The sequence below is a fragment of the Piliocolobus tephrosceles genome, chromosome 11, assembly GCF_002776525.5.
Source record: "Piliocolobus tephrosceles isolate RC106 chromosome 11, ASM277652v3, whole genome shotgun sequence".
Lineage (NCBI taxonomy): Eukaryota > Metazoa > Chordata > Mammalia > Primates > Cercopithecidae > Piliocolobus > Piliocolobus tephrosceles.
Window position 1 is genome coordinate 122,747,140 of NC_045444.1, and position 16,427 is coordinate 122,763,566.

Genomic DNA, 16,427 nt, shown 5'->3' on the forward strand with positions numbered 1-16,427 from the left:
ATAGGTAGCACTCTCCTGCCCTTACAGAAGAAGAAACTGAGGCTCACTGGTAAGTATGTCACTCAAAATCCTTCCACTGGCACACTGCAGAGCCGGGCTTGAGCCTAGCTCTGTCTGCCTGGGAAGCGCACACTCCCAACTGCCCTCCAACCCCGTGCCTGGTTCTCCCTCAGTGCAGGGGAGCAGGCCTTCAACGCTGGTGCCTGGAAACTCACACTCGTTTCCAAGGTGCTGCTTCCTTCCCAGGACATGTAGGGAACAGCCCTTTTGCATTTAAAAAGTGTAACAAAACAAAAACGAAGCCAAACAAAAACCCCACAAATCACAGCGAATCGATTTTTTGAGAACTTTTTTTAAATAAAAACAATCAAAGATCATCTGCAGCAAATATGATGAATAATGCACATGACCAAGCTAGACTACACAGTTTCATTTCATTTTGAAATGAAAGTGTGATCATCAAAGAGAATTTCATTTAGATTCTTTGCTCACTTTGGCTTTGACAGCAATTCCCAAAGAGGAACTCCATGTTCTGAGGGCAACAAAAGCAGTTACAATATGCACAGAGCTTTCCCAAACGGAGTCTCGGGAGAGGGCCGTGCTCATTTGGGCGCCCAAGCTCGTACTTGAGGTTAGTTGTTAATAAGAAAGAAATGGAATGTATTGGCCAAAAAATAGTTTAGAATACAGCTTGCTTCATGTTAGAATGGGAAAGTGAACAGGGTTTTATGGTGCTTTTAGGATTCAGTAGATGCGTTTAAAAGTGACAGGTCTTCCTTTTTAATAAGTGTTTCCCCAGTGTTCTTTATTATAATGCAAACATTGATAGCTTCAGGGTAACATAAAATATATGATGGTCATGACTGTAGGACAAATTATTTCAAAGGGATCCACAAAATGAAATGTATTACAATCATTAAGTTTCCTTCTACTTGATCCACTCCATTGGCTCTGCCAATTAAAATAACTGCACATAAATTTTAGAGTGCTATTTATTTTTCTTTGTATTTTAGAATATAAATATTTAAAATGGCAATATCCAAAAAAAGATAATTTATATGACAATGGTAAAAGAAACATTTGGTCAGGAATTGAAGGCATGATGATGTCTCTTGCTCTAATTTTGGTTTCAGTTACTAAATAGTCACTCCTAGAAATATTCCAAGCCTCTCCTAAAGATACAAATACGGTTTAGATCAGATAAGTCAACGGTTTCTACATTGGTATAGTGCAACAAAATGAAATAATAAAAAATAAATTTTAAAATGAGTAGGTAATATCTTAACCAGTGATATAGTGGAAAATATATTCAATTGCAAACATTTCTTGGATTTAGGGTAACAGATTTTGGATTTTTAAAAATGGTTTTCAGCCAGTGAACAGAAGATAACATTCTTTTAAAAACTGAATCCATATATCTCTCAATGGTGTAAAATTTCAATAGAACATGTAATGCCAAGTGAAGACATACTCAAGAAAAAAAAAAAGCAAACTGAAGAAAGTCACATTGAATACAAAACAGACGTTATTCTCTTTATACCAAACTGTGTATTGCCGAAAAAATTAATACAAACTTCATTCATTTGAGCTGAGTACATGTAAATTACAAAATAACACTAAAAGAAAGTTAAAAACATGTAATTCTATCTTTGTATGGTATCAGTGTAAGCTAGTAAGACTTTAGCATGAACAAACTGTTTGAATATTGCCTAAGTTTCTAGTGTATGGCACAGCATAGGTGTTCAGTAAATGTAGACTGAATTAAATAAAATGGAAATCTAATTAAATAGAAGTTGTTGAATCCCAACTGATTCTAAAGTAAAATTTCATGTTAAACTTAGATTGTATTAGATTAAATCTTTTGACTTACAGTTTAATTTTTAAAGTAGAAAACTGGATGTAACAATTGTTTTTATAATTACATTCTATATCCATGTGTCTCTTACGGGTGTTGAACAGAGAAATACTAACATATCATCATATACCCACCTACCCATATACACCAAACAATCTGGAGATCTTAGGGGAAAAATTTATGAAACTCTACTGCCATTTAATATTACTTTTTTTGTTTTGTAAAACATAGTACTATTTCTTTATTTTAAAAAATGAATGCATAATAGATGTTCATATTTTCAGGGTATATGTGATATGTGGATATATTCATGTAATGTGTAATGATCAAATCAGGGTAATTGGACTATCCATCATCTCAAATATTTATCTTTTTTTTATACTGAGAATATTCAAATCCTACTCTTTTAGCTATTTAGAAATATACAATTGATTATTGTTAACTATACTCACCTTATTGAACTATCAAACACTAGATCTTATTCCTTCTAAAGAACTGTATTTTTCCACCCATTAATCAATGTCTCTTCATCTCCCCTCACCCACCTACCCTTCCAGTCCTCTGGTAACCACCAATCTACTCTGTATCTTCAGATAATCTACTTTTTTAGCTCCCATGTGTAAGTGACAATATGTGATTTTTGTTTTTCTGTGCTGGCTTATTTCACTTAACATAATGACCTCCTGTTCCATTCATGTCTGCAAATGACAGGATTTCATCACTTTTTATGGCTGAATAATATTCCATTGTGTATATACCTACCACATTTTCTGTATTCACTTATCTGCTAATAGGCACTTAGGTTGATTCCATATCTTGGCTATTGTGAATAGTGCTGCAACAGACATGCAAGTGAAGATACCTCTTTGATGTATTGGTCTCCTTTCTTTGGGATATGCACTCAATAGTGGGATTGCTGGATCATATGGTATTAGGTTGGTGCAAAAAGTAGTTGTGGTTTTTGCCATTACTGTTAATGGTTCTATCAGCCTAATAGTTGTATTTTTAGTCTTTTGAGGAACTTCCATACTGGTTTCCATAGTGGTTAATCTGCATTCCCACCAACAGTGCACAGGCGTTCTTTTTTCTCCACATTCTTGCCGGAATCCATTATTTTTTGTCTTTTTGATAATAATGTATTTTGATTTGACTTTGCAGATGGTGAGATACAGGGGTCTAGCTTTAATCTTCTGCATATGGTTATCCAGTTTTCCTAGCATCATTTCTTGAAGTGACTGTCCTTTCTCCAATGTAGGTTCTTGGAGCCTTTGTCGAAAATAAATGGGCTGTAAATGCATGGATTTATTTCAGGGTTTTCAATTTGTTCCATTGGTCTGTGTGTCTGTTTTCAAGCCAGTATCATGCTGTTTTGGTTACTACTGTTTTGTAGTATATTTTGAAGTCAGGTAGTGTATGTAATACCTCCAGCTTTTTTCTTTTTGCTCAGGATTGTTTGGGCTATTCAGCGTCTCTTGTGGTTCTATAGGAATTTTAGAATTTTTTTTCTATTTTTGTGAAGAATATCATTGTTATTTTGATAGAGATTGCACTAAATCTGTACATTTATTGGGTAGTATTCATATTTTAACAGTATTAATTCTTCCAATCCATGAGCATGGAATATATCATTCCATGTTTTGTGTCCTCTTCAACATTTTCATCAGTGCTTTATGGTTTTCCTTGTAGAAATCTTTCACTTCTTTGGTTTAAATTATTCCTAGGTGTTTCATAATTTTTGTAGGTACTGTAAATGGGATTACTTTTTTGAATCTTTTTAGATTTTTCACCGTTGGCTATAGAAATGCTACTGATTTTAGCATGCTGGTTTGTTTCCTGTAACTTTACTGAATTCATTTATAAATTCTTACAGTTTTTTGATGGAGTCTTTAGGTTTTCCCAGCTATAAGATCATATCATCGGCAAAAAAGGGCTAATTTGACTTCTTCCTTTCCAATTTTGATGTCTTTGATTTTTCTCTTTTGCCAAATTACTCTGGCTAGGACTTCCAGTATTATGTTGAATAAAAGTTGTAAGAGTGGGCATCCTTGTCCTGCTCCAGAGCTTAGAGGAAAGGGCTTCAAATTTTCCGCCATTCAGTATGATGTTAGCTGTGGGTTTGTCATATATTGCCTTTACTGTTGGGAGGTATGTTCTTTCGGTGTCCAGTTTGTTTAGAATTGCTATCGTAAAGGGATGTTGAATTTTACGGAACGCTTTTTCAGCATCTATTGAAATGATCACATGGTTTTTGTTCTTGGTTTTGTTAATGTGATGTTTCATGCTTATTGATTTGTGTATGTTGAACCATTCTTGCATCTCTGGGATGAATCCTGCTAGGTCATGGTGAATGATCTTTCTTTTTTTTTTTTCCTGATTGTATTTTTTTTTAATTGTAATTTCCAGGGTACATGTGCAGGATGTGCAGGTTTGTTACATAGGTAAATGTGTGCCACGGTGGTTTGCTGCACCTATCTACCCATCACCTAGGTGCAAAGCCCCACATGCATTAGCTATTTTTCTTGATGCTCTCCCTCCACCCGCCCCCTACCTCCAACAGGCCCCACCGTGTGTGTTGTTTCCCTCCCTGTGTCCATGTGTTCTCGTTGTTGTGAATGATCTTTTTAAAGCATTGTTGAATTTGGTTTGTTAGTGTTTTGTTGAGGATTTCTCCATCTATGTTCATTGGGGATGTTGGCCAGTAGTTTTCTTTTTTTGTTGTGTCTATGTCTGGCTTTGGTACCAGACCTTATAGAATGAGTTTGAAAGTACAGATGACTTTTGAACAACATGCGAGTTAGGAGTGCTGGTGCCACACACAGCAAAAAAATCTACACATAACATTTGACTCCCAAAAACTTAACTACTGATAACTTGTTGACCAGATGCCTTACTGATAACATAAACAGTCCATTAACACATATTTTGTATATTACATGTATTGCATACTGTATTCTTACAATGAAGTAAGCGAGAGAAAAGAAAATGTTATTAAAATCATAAGGAAGAGAAGATTATTACTAAGTAGAAATCTATCATCATAAAAGTTTTCATCCTCATTGTCTTCAAACTGAGTAGGCTGAGGAGGAGAAAGAGGAGAGGTTGGTCTTGCCGTCTTAAGCATGGCAGAGGTAGAAGAAAAATCTGCTTATAAGTGGGCCCATGCAGTTCAAACCTGTGTGGTTCAAGTGTCACCTGGTCTTTTCTTCTCTTTAATTTTTTTTTTTTAATAGTTTGAGTAGTATTGGTATTAGTTCTTTAAATGTTTGATGGAATTTAGTAGGGAATCCATCAGGTCCTGGGCTTTTCTTTGATGGGAGGCTTTTTATTATTGATTCAATCTCATTAGTCGTCACTGGTCTGTTCAGGTTTTCTGTTTCTTCATGGTTCAATTTTGGTAGGTCCAGAAATTTATCTGTTTCTTACAGGCTTTCCAAATTGTTGATGTACAGTTTGTTTGTCATAGTTTCTAATGATCCTATATATTTCTGTGGTATCACTGTTAAGTCTCCTCTTAAATTTCTGATTTCTTTTATTTTGGTCTTCTCTCTTTTTTCCTCCTAGTCTAGCTAAAAGTCTGTCAATTTTGTTATCTTTTCAAAAACTCAACTGTTCATTTTGTTGATTTGTGTGTGTATGTGTTTTAGTATCAATTTCATTTATTTCTGCTCTGATCTTAATTTCTTTCCTTTCACTAATTTTGGGTTTGATTTCTCCTTGCCTTTCTAGTACCTTGAGGTGCACTATTAGGTTGTTTGAGCTCTTTCTGTTTTTCTGATGTAAGCCTTTATTTGCTATAAACATCTCCCTTAGTGCTGCTTTTGTTATATCCCATGGATTTTCATATGTTGGTTTCCATTTTCATTTGTTTCAGGAACTTTTGAAATTTTCTTCTTAATTTCTTCATTGACCTGTTGGTCATTTAGGAGCATGTCGTTTAATTTCCACGTTTGTATAATTTCCAAGTTTTCTCTTATTATTGATTTCTAGTTTTATTCCATCATCATCAGAAAAAATACTTGATAGGATTTCAAATTTTTAAAATTTGTTTTGTGGACTAACACATAGTCTATTCTGGAGACTATTCCATGTGCTGATGAGAAAAATGTGTATTCTGCAGCAGTTGGGTAAAATGTTCTGTAAATGTCAGTTAGGTCCATTTTGGTCTAGTGTGTAGCTTAATTCTCATGTTTCTTTGTTGATTTTCTTTCTGGATGATCTGTCCACGACTAAGAATGGGGTGTTGAAGCCACCCATTATTATTGTATTGTAGTATATCTCTCCCTTTAGGTTGATTTAATGTCTGCTTTATATTTGGGTGCTCCAGTGTTGGTTTAATATATAATTATTCTCTTGCTGAATTGACTCCTTTATCATTATATAGTAGCCTTTTGGGGTTCTTTTTTACAATCCTTGGTTTGTAGTCTTTTATTTTTTTTTGAGATGGAGTCTTGCTCTGTCATCCAGGCTGGAGTGCAGTGGTGCGATCTCAGCTTACTACAGCCACCACCTCCCAGGTTCAAGCGATTGTCCTGCCTCAGCCTCTCGAGTGGCTGGGATTACAGGCGCCTACCACAACATCTGGCTGATTTTTGTATTTTTAGTAAAGGCGGGGCTTCACCATGTTGGCCAGGCTGGTCTTGAACTCCTGACCTCAAATGATCTACGCATCTCAGCCTCCCAAAGTGCTGGGATTACAGGTGTGAGTCACTGCGCCCGGCCAGTTTGTAGTCTATTTTATTTAATAGAAGTATACATATTCCTGTCCTTTTTTTCCACTTGCATGGAATATCTTATTCCATTCCTTTCTTTAAGTCCATGTGTGTCTTTATAGGTGAAAGTGGCCTCCTGTACACAGCATATGGTTGGATCTTTTAATTTTTAAAATCCATTCAGCCACTCTATATCACTTAACTGGAGAATTTAGTCCATTTACATTAAATGCTATTTTTGATAGGTAAGAATGTACTACTACCATTTACATTTTTTTTCTGGTTGTTTGTAATTCCGCTCTTCCTTTTATATACCTTTCCTTTGTGTTTAGGTGATTTTCTCTGGCAATATGTTTTAATTAATTGCTTTTTTATTTTTAGTGTATCTATCATAGGTTTTTGCTTTCTGGTTATCATTGGGCTTACAACAAATCATATAAGTTATTTTAAACAGATGAGGACTTACCTTTGATCACAAAGAAAGGCATAGAAATAAAGGAAAAAACTAAAACAACTACACTTTATCTGCCCATATTTTGACTTTTTGTTGTCTCAATTTACATATTTTTATATTACTGTCTCTTAACAAGCTGCTATAGTTATTGTTAATTTTGATAGTCTTTTAGTCTTACTAGAGATATGAGTGGATTACACACCACAATTATAGTATTAGAGTAATTTGGCCTTGTCTGTATGCTTACTTTTATCAGTGGCTTTTAGATCTTTAAATGTTTTCTTTCTGCATGTTAGTGTTTTTTCTTTCAGACTGAAGAACTCCCTTTAGCATTTCTTGTTAGATGGGTCTGGCAGTGATGAATTCCCTCAAATTTTGTTTGTCTGGGAAACACTTTATCTCTTCTTCATGTTTGAAGTTCAGCTTTGTTGAGTGCAGTATTCTTGGTTGACAGGTTTTTTTTTTTTCTTTCTTTCAGAACTTTCAGTATGTTGTTCTACTCCCTCCTGGCTTGTATGGTTTCCTTTGAGAAGTCTGTTACCAAACTGGAGCTCCATTATATGTTATTTGCTTATTTTATCTTGTTGCTTTTAGACTCCCATTGCTGTCATTCACTTTTGAGAGTTTCATTATTATATACCTTGGGATAGTCTTATTTGGGTTTAACCTGTTTAGTGATCTCTAACCTTCCTATACTTGGATATTTTTATCTTTCTCTAGGTTTGAAATGTTTTCTGTTATTATTTATTTGAATAAGCTTCTACCTTTTTTCAACTCTATCTTGAATACCAATGATTCTTAGATTTGCTCTTCTGAGGTAATTTTCTATATATTGTAGGTATTCTTCATTCCTTTTCATTCTTTTTCTCCTCTGACTTTGTATTTTCAAATAGCTTGCCTTCAAGCTGATTCTTTCCTTTGCTTGATCCACTTTGCTGTTAAGAATCTCTAATGTATTTTTCTGTCTAGCAAATGTATTTACCAGTTCCAGGATTTGATTTTTAAAAATTATTTCAATACCTTTGTTAACTTTCTCTGACAAATTTAAAAATTGCTTTCCTGTGTTATTTTGGAGTTGGCTGAGTTTCCTTAAAATTGCTCTTTGGAATTATTGATCTGATGGCACACATGTTGCCATCTCATTAGGGTCAGTCACTGGCTTCTTGCTTTGTCTCATTGAGGAGGTCACATTTCCTGTTGGCTGTTATTTCTTGTTGGTGTATGTCTATGTCTTGTCATTGAGGAATTAGTTATTTTTTCCAGTCTTTTCTGTCTGGATTGTTTTGGTTTCCCTTTCATATGTTTGCTTAGGGGTTCTTTACAATTTACCTGTTGAATTTCCTTTATTGCTAGGTCACTGCCTCCTTTTCAGTACTGTATGGAACCTTAAGCCCAGGTTTGCATTAGCTCTAGCAAATGTTTGGAGTGCTGCCTGTCCCAATGGGGAAGGTCCCAAAGGGGATATCCCTGCTATGCAGGAAGGCTGGCTAGTGGTTTGTGCCTGGGGGACCTGTGGAGCCTGCCTTCTACAGTGTGGTGCTGCTGAACAGCCATTCTGACTTTGCATCTCTTTTGGCCAAGATACAGTGAAGAGTTTTGTGGGCTGGGGTTGCTAGTCCTGCCTTTCCCTTTGCCTCTGGCTGCCCTAAAAGGTTTTTATCCCTACAGATACTCATGATGCTTCCTGTAGGTTGAGGCAGGGATAGTTCTCCTGCAAGGGAACCCAAGATGGGGAAGCTGATTGTTTACTTTGATCTCACTTTCTCCAGGGTAGAAACCATGAGTCTGGGGGAGATTTTCCATACATGAGGTGCCTGACAGATTGTGGGGAGGAGCACTGTGGATATAGAAGTCTAATTTTCTTACTATCGGCTCAGAGTTTTTTTTTACTTCTCTGTGGCCCTGGAGGTCATGTCATCCTTCAATTTGAGTTATGGGACATTGATGGTGATAATCTTGGTGCTGGATATTCGTTTTTGATTTTCTGTTGTGGGGAGTGAAGTCAGGCTGCTTCTATTCTGACATTTTGGTGAGCTGCTTTTACTTTTAAATATGTGTGTTTTTCTAATTAACAAAGTAAAATTTGACTATTTTAGAAAATGTGATGATTACAGACAAAAAAGAAATCTCCCAAAGCTCACACATTAAAACATCAGCTGTATTCAGACTTGGCATATTTTCTTTCTTTCTTTTGTATGTGCGTGGATGTCTGTATATACTTAGTTGAAGTCTTTACACTTTAGTTGAAATCTATATACTTTAGAGTTATACACATAACATATATAATTCTAAATCCCGAATTTTTACCTTGAGCATTTTCACGTAGTCATAATTAGTCAGAAACATACTTTTTAACGCTGGCGTATCACTACATTATACAGGGACATCATACATTATTTAACATTGTAATTATTTAACTAGATACATACTGTAAGAATACTAAAATAAGTTATTTCCAATTTTTTCACTATTAAAAAGAACACTGTCAGGAACTGCTATGCACACACATCTCTATTTTTGGTGATTATCTGAAGACAGAAATGTAACTTAAGGATGAAGAATATAAATATCTTAACCATCCTGTGGCAACTTGCCAACTGGTTTTCAGAAAGGCTGAGTCTATTTAACTCCTTGTGTTAAGAATGAGCATCTCAACACCACCTTGTCAATAATTGTAATTTTAAAAACTGTTAATATTTTCCTAATAAGAGAGATACCACTTACCCCATTTCACTAATTCTAAGATGCACATTTTTCATAGTTTAGCATATCTGAAATTAGGGATGGATGTGTATTACAATCAAGGCTGTGTTTTGGCTTATTTGGCAGCATTTTTTTTCTTAATGGTAACTAAAAATAATGATGCATCTTACAATTGATGATATCTTAGATTCAACGAAATTACAGTAGAATCTCATGTAATTTTTTTTTTGTATTTTTGACCACTAGCTAAGAGCCAGATTTATACAGAACCATTTCAGGATACATTTCAACGTGCCAGTGAATTTTTTAAAACAAATTTAATTGTGGTAAAAGAACCTAATATAAAACATACCAGTCTAACTATTTTTCAGTGTGCCTTTAAGTAGTGTTAACTATATTGACATTATTGTGCAACCGATGTCTAGAACTTTTTCATCCTGAAAATGGAAACTCTGTGTCCATTAAGCAACAACTCCCCTTTTCTCCTTCCCCAGCCCCTGGCAACCACCACCTACTTTCTGCCTTCATGAGTTTGACTACTTTAGATAGTGCATATAGGTGAAATCATACAGTATTTGTCTTTTTGTGACTAGCTTATTTCACTTAGCATAATGTCCTTCAGGTTAATCCATGTTGCAGCACGTGTCAGCATTTCCTTCTCTTTTATAGCTGAATAATATTCCACCCAGTGAATTTCTAAATCATAAAAATTTTTAACAACTTGCAGACATTGCTGACCCATTGGATTCTGACAGCACACCTAAACAACTAAAAAATAAAGGACAGGGCTGGGTCCCAAGGGGTTCCAATTTCCAAAAAGAAATGTTGGCTTATTTTTGAAACACAAAGATCAAACAGAAATCAAGAATGTAGGTGATAAAATCAAGATATTTTTGAAATCATATCTGCTCTTTTGGTGTTATTTCCTGTTTTTTAAGGCAGTACGCTTGGATATCACAATTTGAGAGTTTACAAACACAGATATGGTAAGACCATGCCCCTCCACCAGGAAACTAGGCAGTTCCAAGTTTCTGGAACATGGACTTGAATTCTTTCCTCAAGCAAAATAATTATGTGCAAACAACAAAGGCCATGTGGAGCGGCCATGACTGCAGGTGGAGCAATGCATGACGAGGGGCCAGAGTAAAATGTAAACTATTCTAAAACTAAACGAACTTGCCAGGTCATTTAGAACGTGCCATTATAAAACTGATGAAAATTACATGGCAATATCCTGAAAATTGAACTAAACTATATTTTAGTTATACTTAATACCACTGGCAAAATCTTTTAATTTATTTTAAATCCTAAAATCCCCCAAAAGAAAATTGAATATTTATACAAGAAGACTTAATTAAAATATGGCTTAAATCGTTAGGTTTATGGTTGATCACAGAACAAAAGGATTTAAAGTATCAACCACATAGTGGTGACCACTTTATTTATTTTCCCTGAAAGTGAGAAGAGGAAGGCAGTATTAGAAATTAACACTGAAACCCAAAAAAAAAGATTAGAAAGAAAACCATATCCTCACATTGGTTAAAATGTTGTATTTGTTTTACTTCTCACGTTATTCTCTGACATTTCTACTGTGTCTACTGTTATAGACAGAAAAGAAAAGAATCCCTATTTTTGTCTTACCTGAAGTATATATTTGTTAAGTACGTAGAATTGGAAAAACGTATTTCAAATTGACTATTATTTGATTAAGGTACAATTTTAAAAGCTACAAATTACTTAAGTCATGATTCATGCCTTTTCCCCTTCTGACATAATTTTGAACATGTATTTTATCTGTAATTTTTTAGACATAAAACATATGTTTATTGCAGAAAGATGTAAGACTAAGCAAAAATTAAGAAATAGAACCATGGTGTTCATATTTTACATTTCCCAAAATACGTAGAAACTCTAAAACATCACTTCTAAAGATACATAGTGGAATATTTTAACTATTTCTGGGTACCAATTTCTTACAATTCTAAAATTATACCAATATGAATATCTATATATTGTATACTTTGCTCATATTCTTGGCTTTTTTTTTTTTTTTTTTGGAGCAAAGAAATTCCAAGGGTTGGCACTACTGGGAAAGAAGGTATGTTTGTAATGAGACAAACTGAACTTAGAAAGGTGGGCAATTAAACCCTCAGTAGCAGTCCCTGAGATTGTACTTGCCACTGGGTCCTTGCCCAAACTGAGTGTCATCCTTACTGGGTCTCTTTTCTTTTGTTAGCATGATTTTTTTTTTTTTTTTTTTTTTGAGACGGAGTCTTGCTCTGTCACCTGGGCTGGAGTGCACTGGACGGATCTCAGCTCACTGCAAGCTCCGCCTCCCAGGTTTATGCCATTCTCCTGCCTCAGCCTCCCATGTAGCTGGGACTACAGGCGCCCCGCCACCTTGCCCAGCTAGTTTTTTGTATTTTTTAGTAGAGACAGGGTTTCACCGTGTTAGCCAGGATGGTCTCGATCTCCTGACCTCGTGATCCGCCCGTCTCGGCCTCCCAAAGTGCTGGGACTACAGGCTTGAGCCACCGCGCCCAGCTAGCATGGATTTTTAAAAGCGATTTAAGTTTCCTTATGGGCACTGTGCTGCATGGGAGACTCCCCGTTCTCAGCCCTCATTTCTTGGTGCCTGCTTCCCGGACGCCCGACCTGCGTCATGATCTGAGGGTTTTTCCTGCCTTCTTTGGCGCCCTCCCTTTATTCCTTACAGACATTCTCCCACTAAATCTCTTGCGTGCCTAATTCCACCACAGCCTCTGCTCTCACAGGACCCAAACTAACAGAGGGACTTTGAAGATCTTTTCAGCATTTGCTGCATGGTTGTTTTATTTAGGTTTTTTCTCCTTTGGTCAGTTTTGCTATTCATACTTCCCTAGACAGTTTTCTCTGTTCAGTATTTTCTATTTTGTGACCATAATTGTTCATGACATCACCTAATAGTTTTTAACTTGCTAGTGCCTGTGGTCATTGTATACTGTGTATATGACCACATATATGTCATATATATGTATGTGTGTATATATGTCATGTGTTTGTAAATATACATATATACATATTTGTCATACATTTGTATTTTTTTTCTTCTTTTCTTGATTAGTCTCACCAGGGCTCTGTATGTTATTAGCATTTTCAAAGACCGAGTCATTGTTTATCAATGTTCCTGTTTTGACATTTTTACCTGGGCACGGGATAGGGGTTATCAAGCCAAGCAGCTCACCAGAACACACCTTAGGTCAATGCTGGAACAAGTCCCAAACGGGCTTTCTTTTATTTTTAAAATTACAATGTCCTTTAATGAAAACTGAGCAGGTCAACAGAGCCCCACTAGGACTGACTGGTCCTCTTCTCTGGTCATAATGAGCTTTGCAAAGAACTGGCTTCAGGGGGTTTGACAGCTGTCTCCAAGTGCTGAAGGGATTGTCATGTGAAAGGGAAAGAGGACACATTCCAAGCTACTGCAGGGGACAGAGCCCAGCCTGGCAGTGGGATCTGCAGGGAGGCCAACTGCAGTTTAATGAAAGGGAATGGGCTCCTGTGGGAGGCAGAGGTTCTGTTTTCAGGACAGGCTCGGGCAGAGGACAAGTCAGCCTTCCTCAGATGCCGTGCACTCGATGAGGCAAAGCATGCAGAAAAATTGTTAGCAGCAGACAGACTCTAAGACGGGCCCAGTGACCCCGCCTCCTGGTCCTCCTCCCTCCCCCTCCCCTTGAGTGTGGGTGGCCCCTAGACCTTGCTTCTAACCAATATGATAGGGTGAAGATAATGGGATGCCACTTCTGTGATCATTTGCATAAGATTCTGAGCAGCCCCTCTCTCCCTGCTGGCTCAGACGAAGGCAGCTGCCATATGGAGAAGCCCACGTGGCATGGAGCTGGGGGCTGCCTCCAGCTAACAGCTGGCATGAACTGTGGCCCAGGATCTGATGCCCTATAGGGAAGAGAATCTTGCCAGCAGCCACACAAGCTTGGAAGCAGGCCCTTCTGGGGTTGATCCTCAGATGAGACCTCAGCCCTTGCTGACACCTTGACTGGAGCCTTGTGAGACCCTGAGTGGAGGACCTAGTTAAGGTGTACCCAGATTCCTGGCCCTCGGAAACCGTGAGACAACAAATTGGTGTTTTAAGCTACTAAGTTTGTGGTAACACTGTTATGTGACAATAGATAACTAATCCATCTTTCCAACTCTATGATTCAGTAATCACCAGCACCAAAAAAAAAAAAAAAAAACAAAACAAAAAAAAACAGCCTGCTGTATCAATGCAAACCCACTGTCATGACCGTCTATACTAACATAATGGTGTGCACTGCTGACATCACACAGGAATAGCAGATGGTGACAGCTCCTAGTCTGTTTCCACATCTATAGCATTCCACATCTTGCAAAGAAATATGTAAATGGTATAACTCTGATCTCTTCAGATCTCCCTGAGCAGGTTTCTGTACCATATGGGTGACTCCATTCCATTAAATCATATATTTTTCTTTCCTTTCTTCCCTCAAAAACTCTCTAAAGAAGACACAGTCTCACATATTCTATTGTCTTTAAGAAAACCGGATGCTATCGCTTAAAAAAAACTTACCATACCCAGGAAGATCATCTCCTCTTCTCTCAGTTTTTCAGTTGTCTTACATTGACGGAAACGTCGCCAAACCTAAAAACAAACAAATGATTACTTGTTTAATACACACAAATATAAAGAAAACATGGTTTGCAGTTTCTCCTATATAAACTGCACATCTCAAAATGCCAACTAATCCTAAGCTCTAGGTTGTCCATGCGTGTGTTGACAGAATATTTTTTCTTCTGTGATCACAGGCAAAAAAATTGTTAAAAAGAATGAACCATAGAACTGACCTATAATTGTTATTAGTGAGATTCCTTTACCTTGGTTTCTTCAAGAGGAACTTCTAGGTAGGAGGAATGTGAGGCTAGATCTAAGGATGGCACTTCATGGTTTTAAAGGAAAAATTTCCAAAGTAATGTGGGGAAATATAGTAGCCTCCAAGAACTGTACAACTCAAGCTTTTAACTCGGATGCTAAAACTTTAAATATTCCCACAGAAACCCGAAAGAAATCAGTCTTTTATCCATCCTTCCCTACTACCTTCTCCTATTCCTATTCAGGGAAAATTAGGGACAAAGAGTCCTCATCTTCTGGCCTAATTTTATGTCCTTATACTTATTTTCTCTGAAACCTAATGCTAGTTTGTATCACATTGCCATCTGCTGCGTTTCCCTGTAAGTAATCCTAGCCTCTATTTGAAAAAAAAAATGGGACACAAATCCATGGTGCTTATCTGATAAGGAAAGGAAACCTTACGGATTCCTTCCAGAAGGGACACTGATGTACTGGTTATTAGTGATGGCTGCTGCATGTTTCTGGAAGCTATTAAGGCCTGCTCCCCCTTCTGTAATTATATATCTGTGTGTGAATGCATTCCAAAAATCCATTAAGGATTTATATCCTCACTGCATTTCAGCAACATTCATTTCAACAATTACCAATGGTCTTTAACAATATTTGAATAAAATGCCCTGACTTTAATACCTATTTAGAGTAAAAATTTGAAAATATGACCAAGCTTAGGTAATGGTTTCCCCAGGGTAAGTTAATGAATCTTTCTGGAATGTAATCCAGTTCTATAAGGGTAGGATTTGGTGTTTGAGTTTTGAAGCTCAGCCCCGAAGTTGGGATGCATCTTTAGTGTATAACACACCCTGTACCCCCAGCTCCAGGAGCTCTAGGTTTGCACCTTCTGAATGCAGAGTGCAGCAGCCCAGGTATCTGTCACTTTCTTGCCGAGCGTCTTGGATTGCTTTGCTCTGTATTCTTGTAGATAGATTTGCTTCATGAATAACGCCCTTAGGCGACCTTGCCGTGCCCTCTCAGCAATCTGGATTAATTTAACAGCCTGGTCCAAAGGGATACTCTTCACAGGGTATTTCTGCAAACAACAGTTAAGAGAAACCAATGTTTGAACATGTTAACCACATCAATTGATCCCAGATGTATCACACGCTTACTTCAAACACAATCCTGCTAAGAGTCCCCACGGTTGATGACAAGTGTGAGAACCACTGAACACTGTTCATTTCTCCATGAATGATGTATATTTTGATAACATGCCATACTCATGCAGTGATCCCAAATTTAAGGACTTCATGACTTTCCTTTATCCTTCTGCACAAAATACTAATTAGCTCCATGATATTTTAGGTTGGCAGCAAATTCTACTAAAAATGCCAATAAAATTGATTCAGTAAAACTTGAAATTGCTATCAATATTTCATTAACTTAAGAGGAGAAACATAGAAATGGAAAACATACCTCTAATATGAGCTTTTAAAATTTAAAATATACATGAAGTAAAATGCTGATGTTAAAATCAATTACAGAATGAACCAGTGAATACAACTGATAACAAAATCATTTTTGGGGCATCGAATTTTAGATATGAATAGTCTTCCAGTGTCTATAAACTTGCATCTTAAAACATTCAAACACAATGAGTACTAGCAAAACAGAAAAATCAGCGCTGGTAAGTAAAATGTTTTGGGACATCTCACATGGTGTACGTGGAGACAAAGTTAAGCGAGGGGCTGTGCCATTTTTTGAGGAAAGAGGGACAAGAACAAAGGGCTCTGGGTGCATGCTGGGGCCTGTGTGGGCTCTGGGTGCAGGTGAGGCCTGTGTGGGCTC

General features: G+C 36.9%; 1 protein-coding gene across 2 annotated transcripts in view; it reads right to left on the minus strand.

Annotated features, from left to right (window-relative positions):
- The window catches only part of IQCA1 (IQ motif containing with AAA domain 1), a 171,544-nt gene that overhangs the window by 136,884 nt on the left and 18,233 nt on the right, over window positions 1-16,427 (minus strand). For both annotated transcript variants that reach the window (XM_023228745.1, XM_023228744.2), the window contains exons 4-5: window positions 15,481-15,672; window positions 14,307-14,378 (exon numbers count right to left, since the gene is read on the minus strand). In XM_023228745.1, coding sequence (XP_023084513.1) covers window positions 14,307-14,378; window positions 15,481-15,672 — 264 coding nt within the window. The remainder of the gene's footprint in view (window positions 1-14,306; window positions 14,379-15,480; window positions 15,673-16,427) is intronic.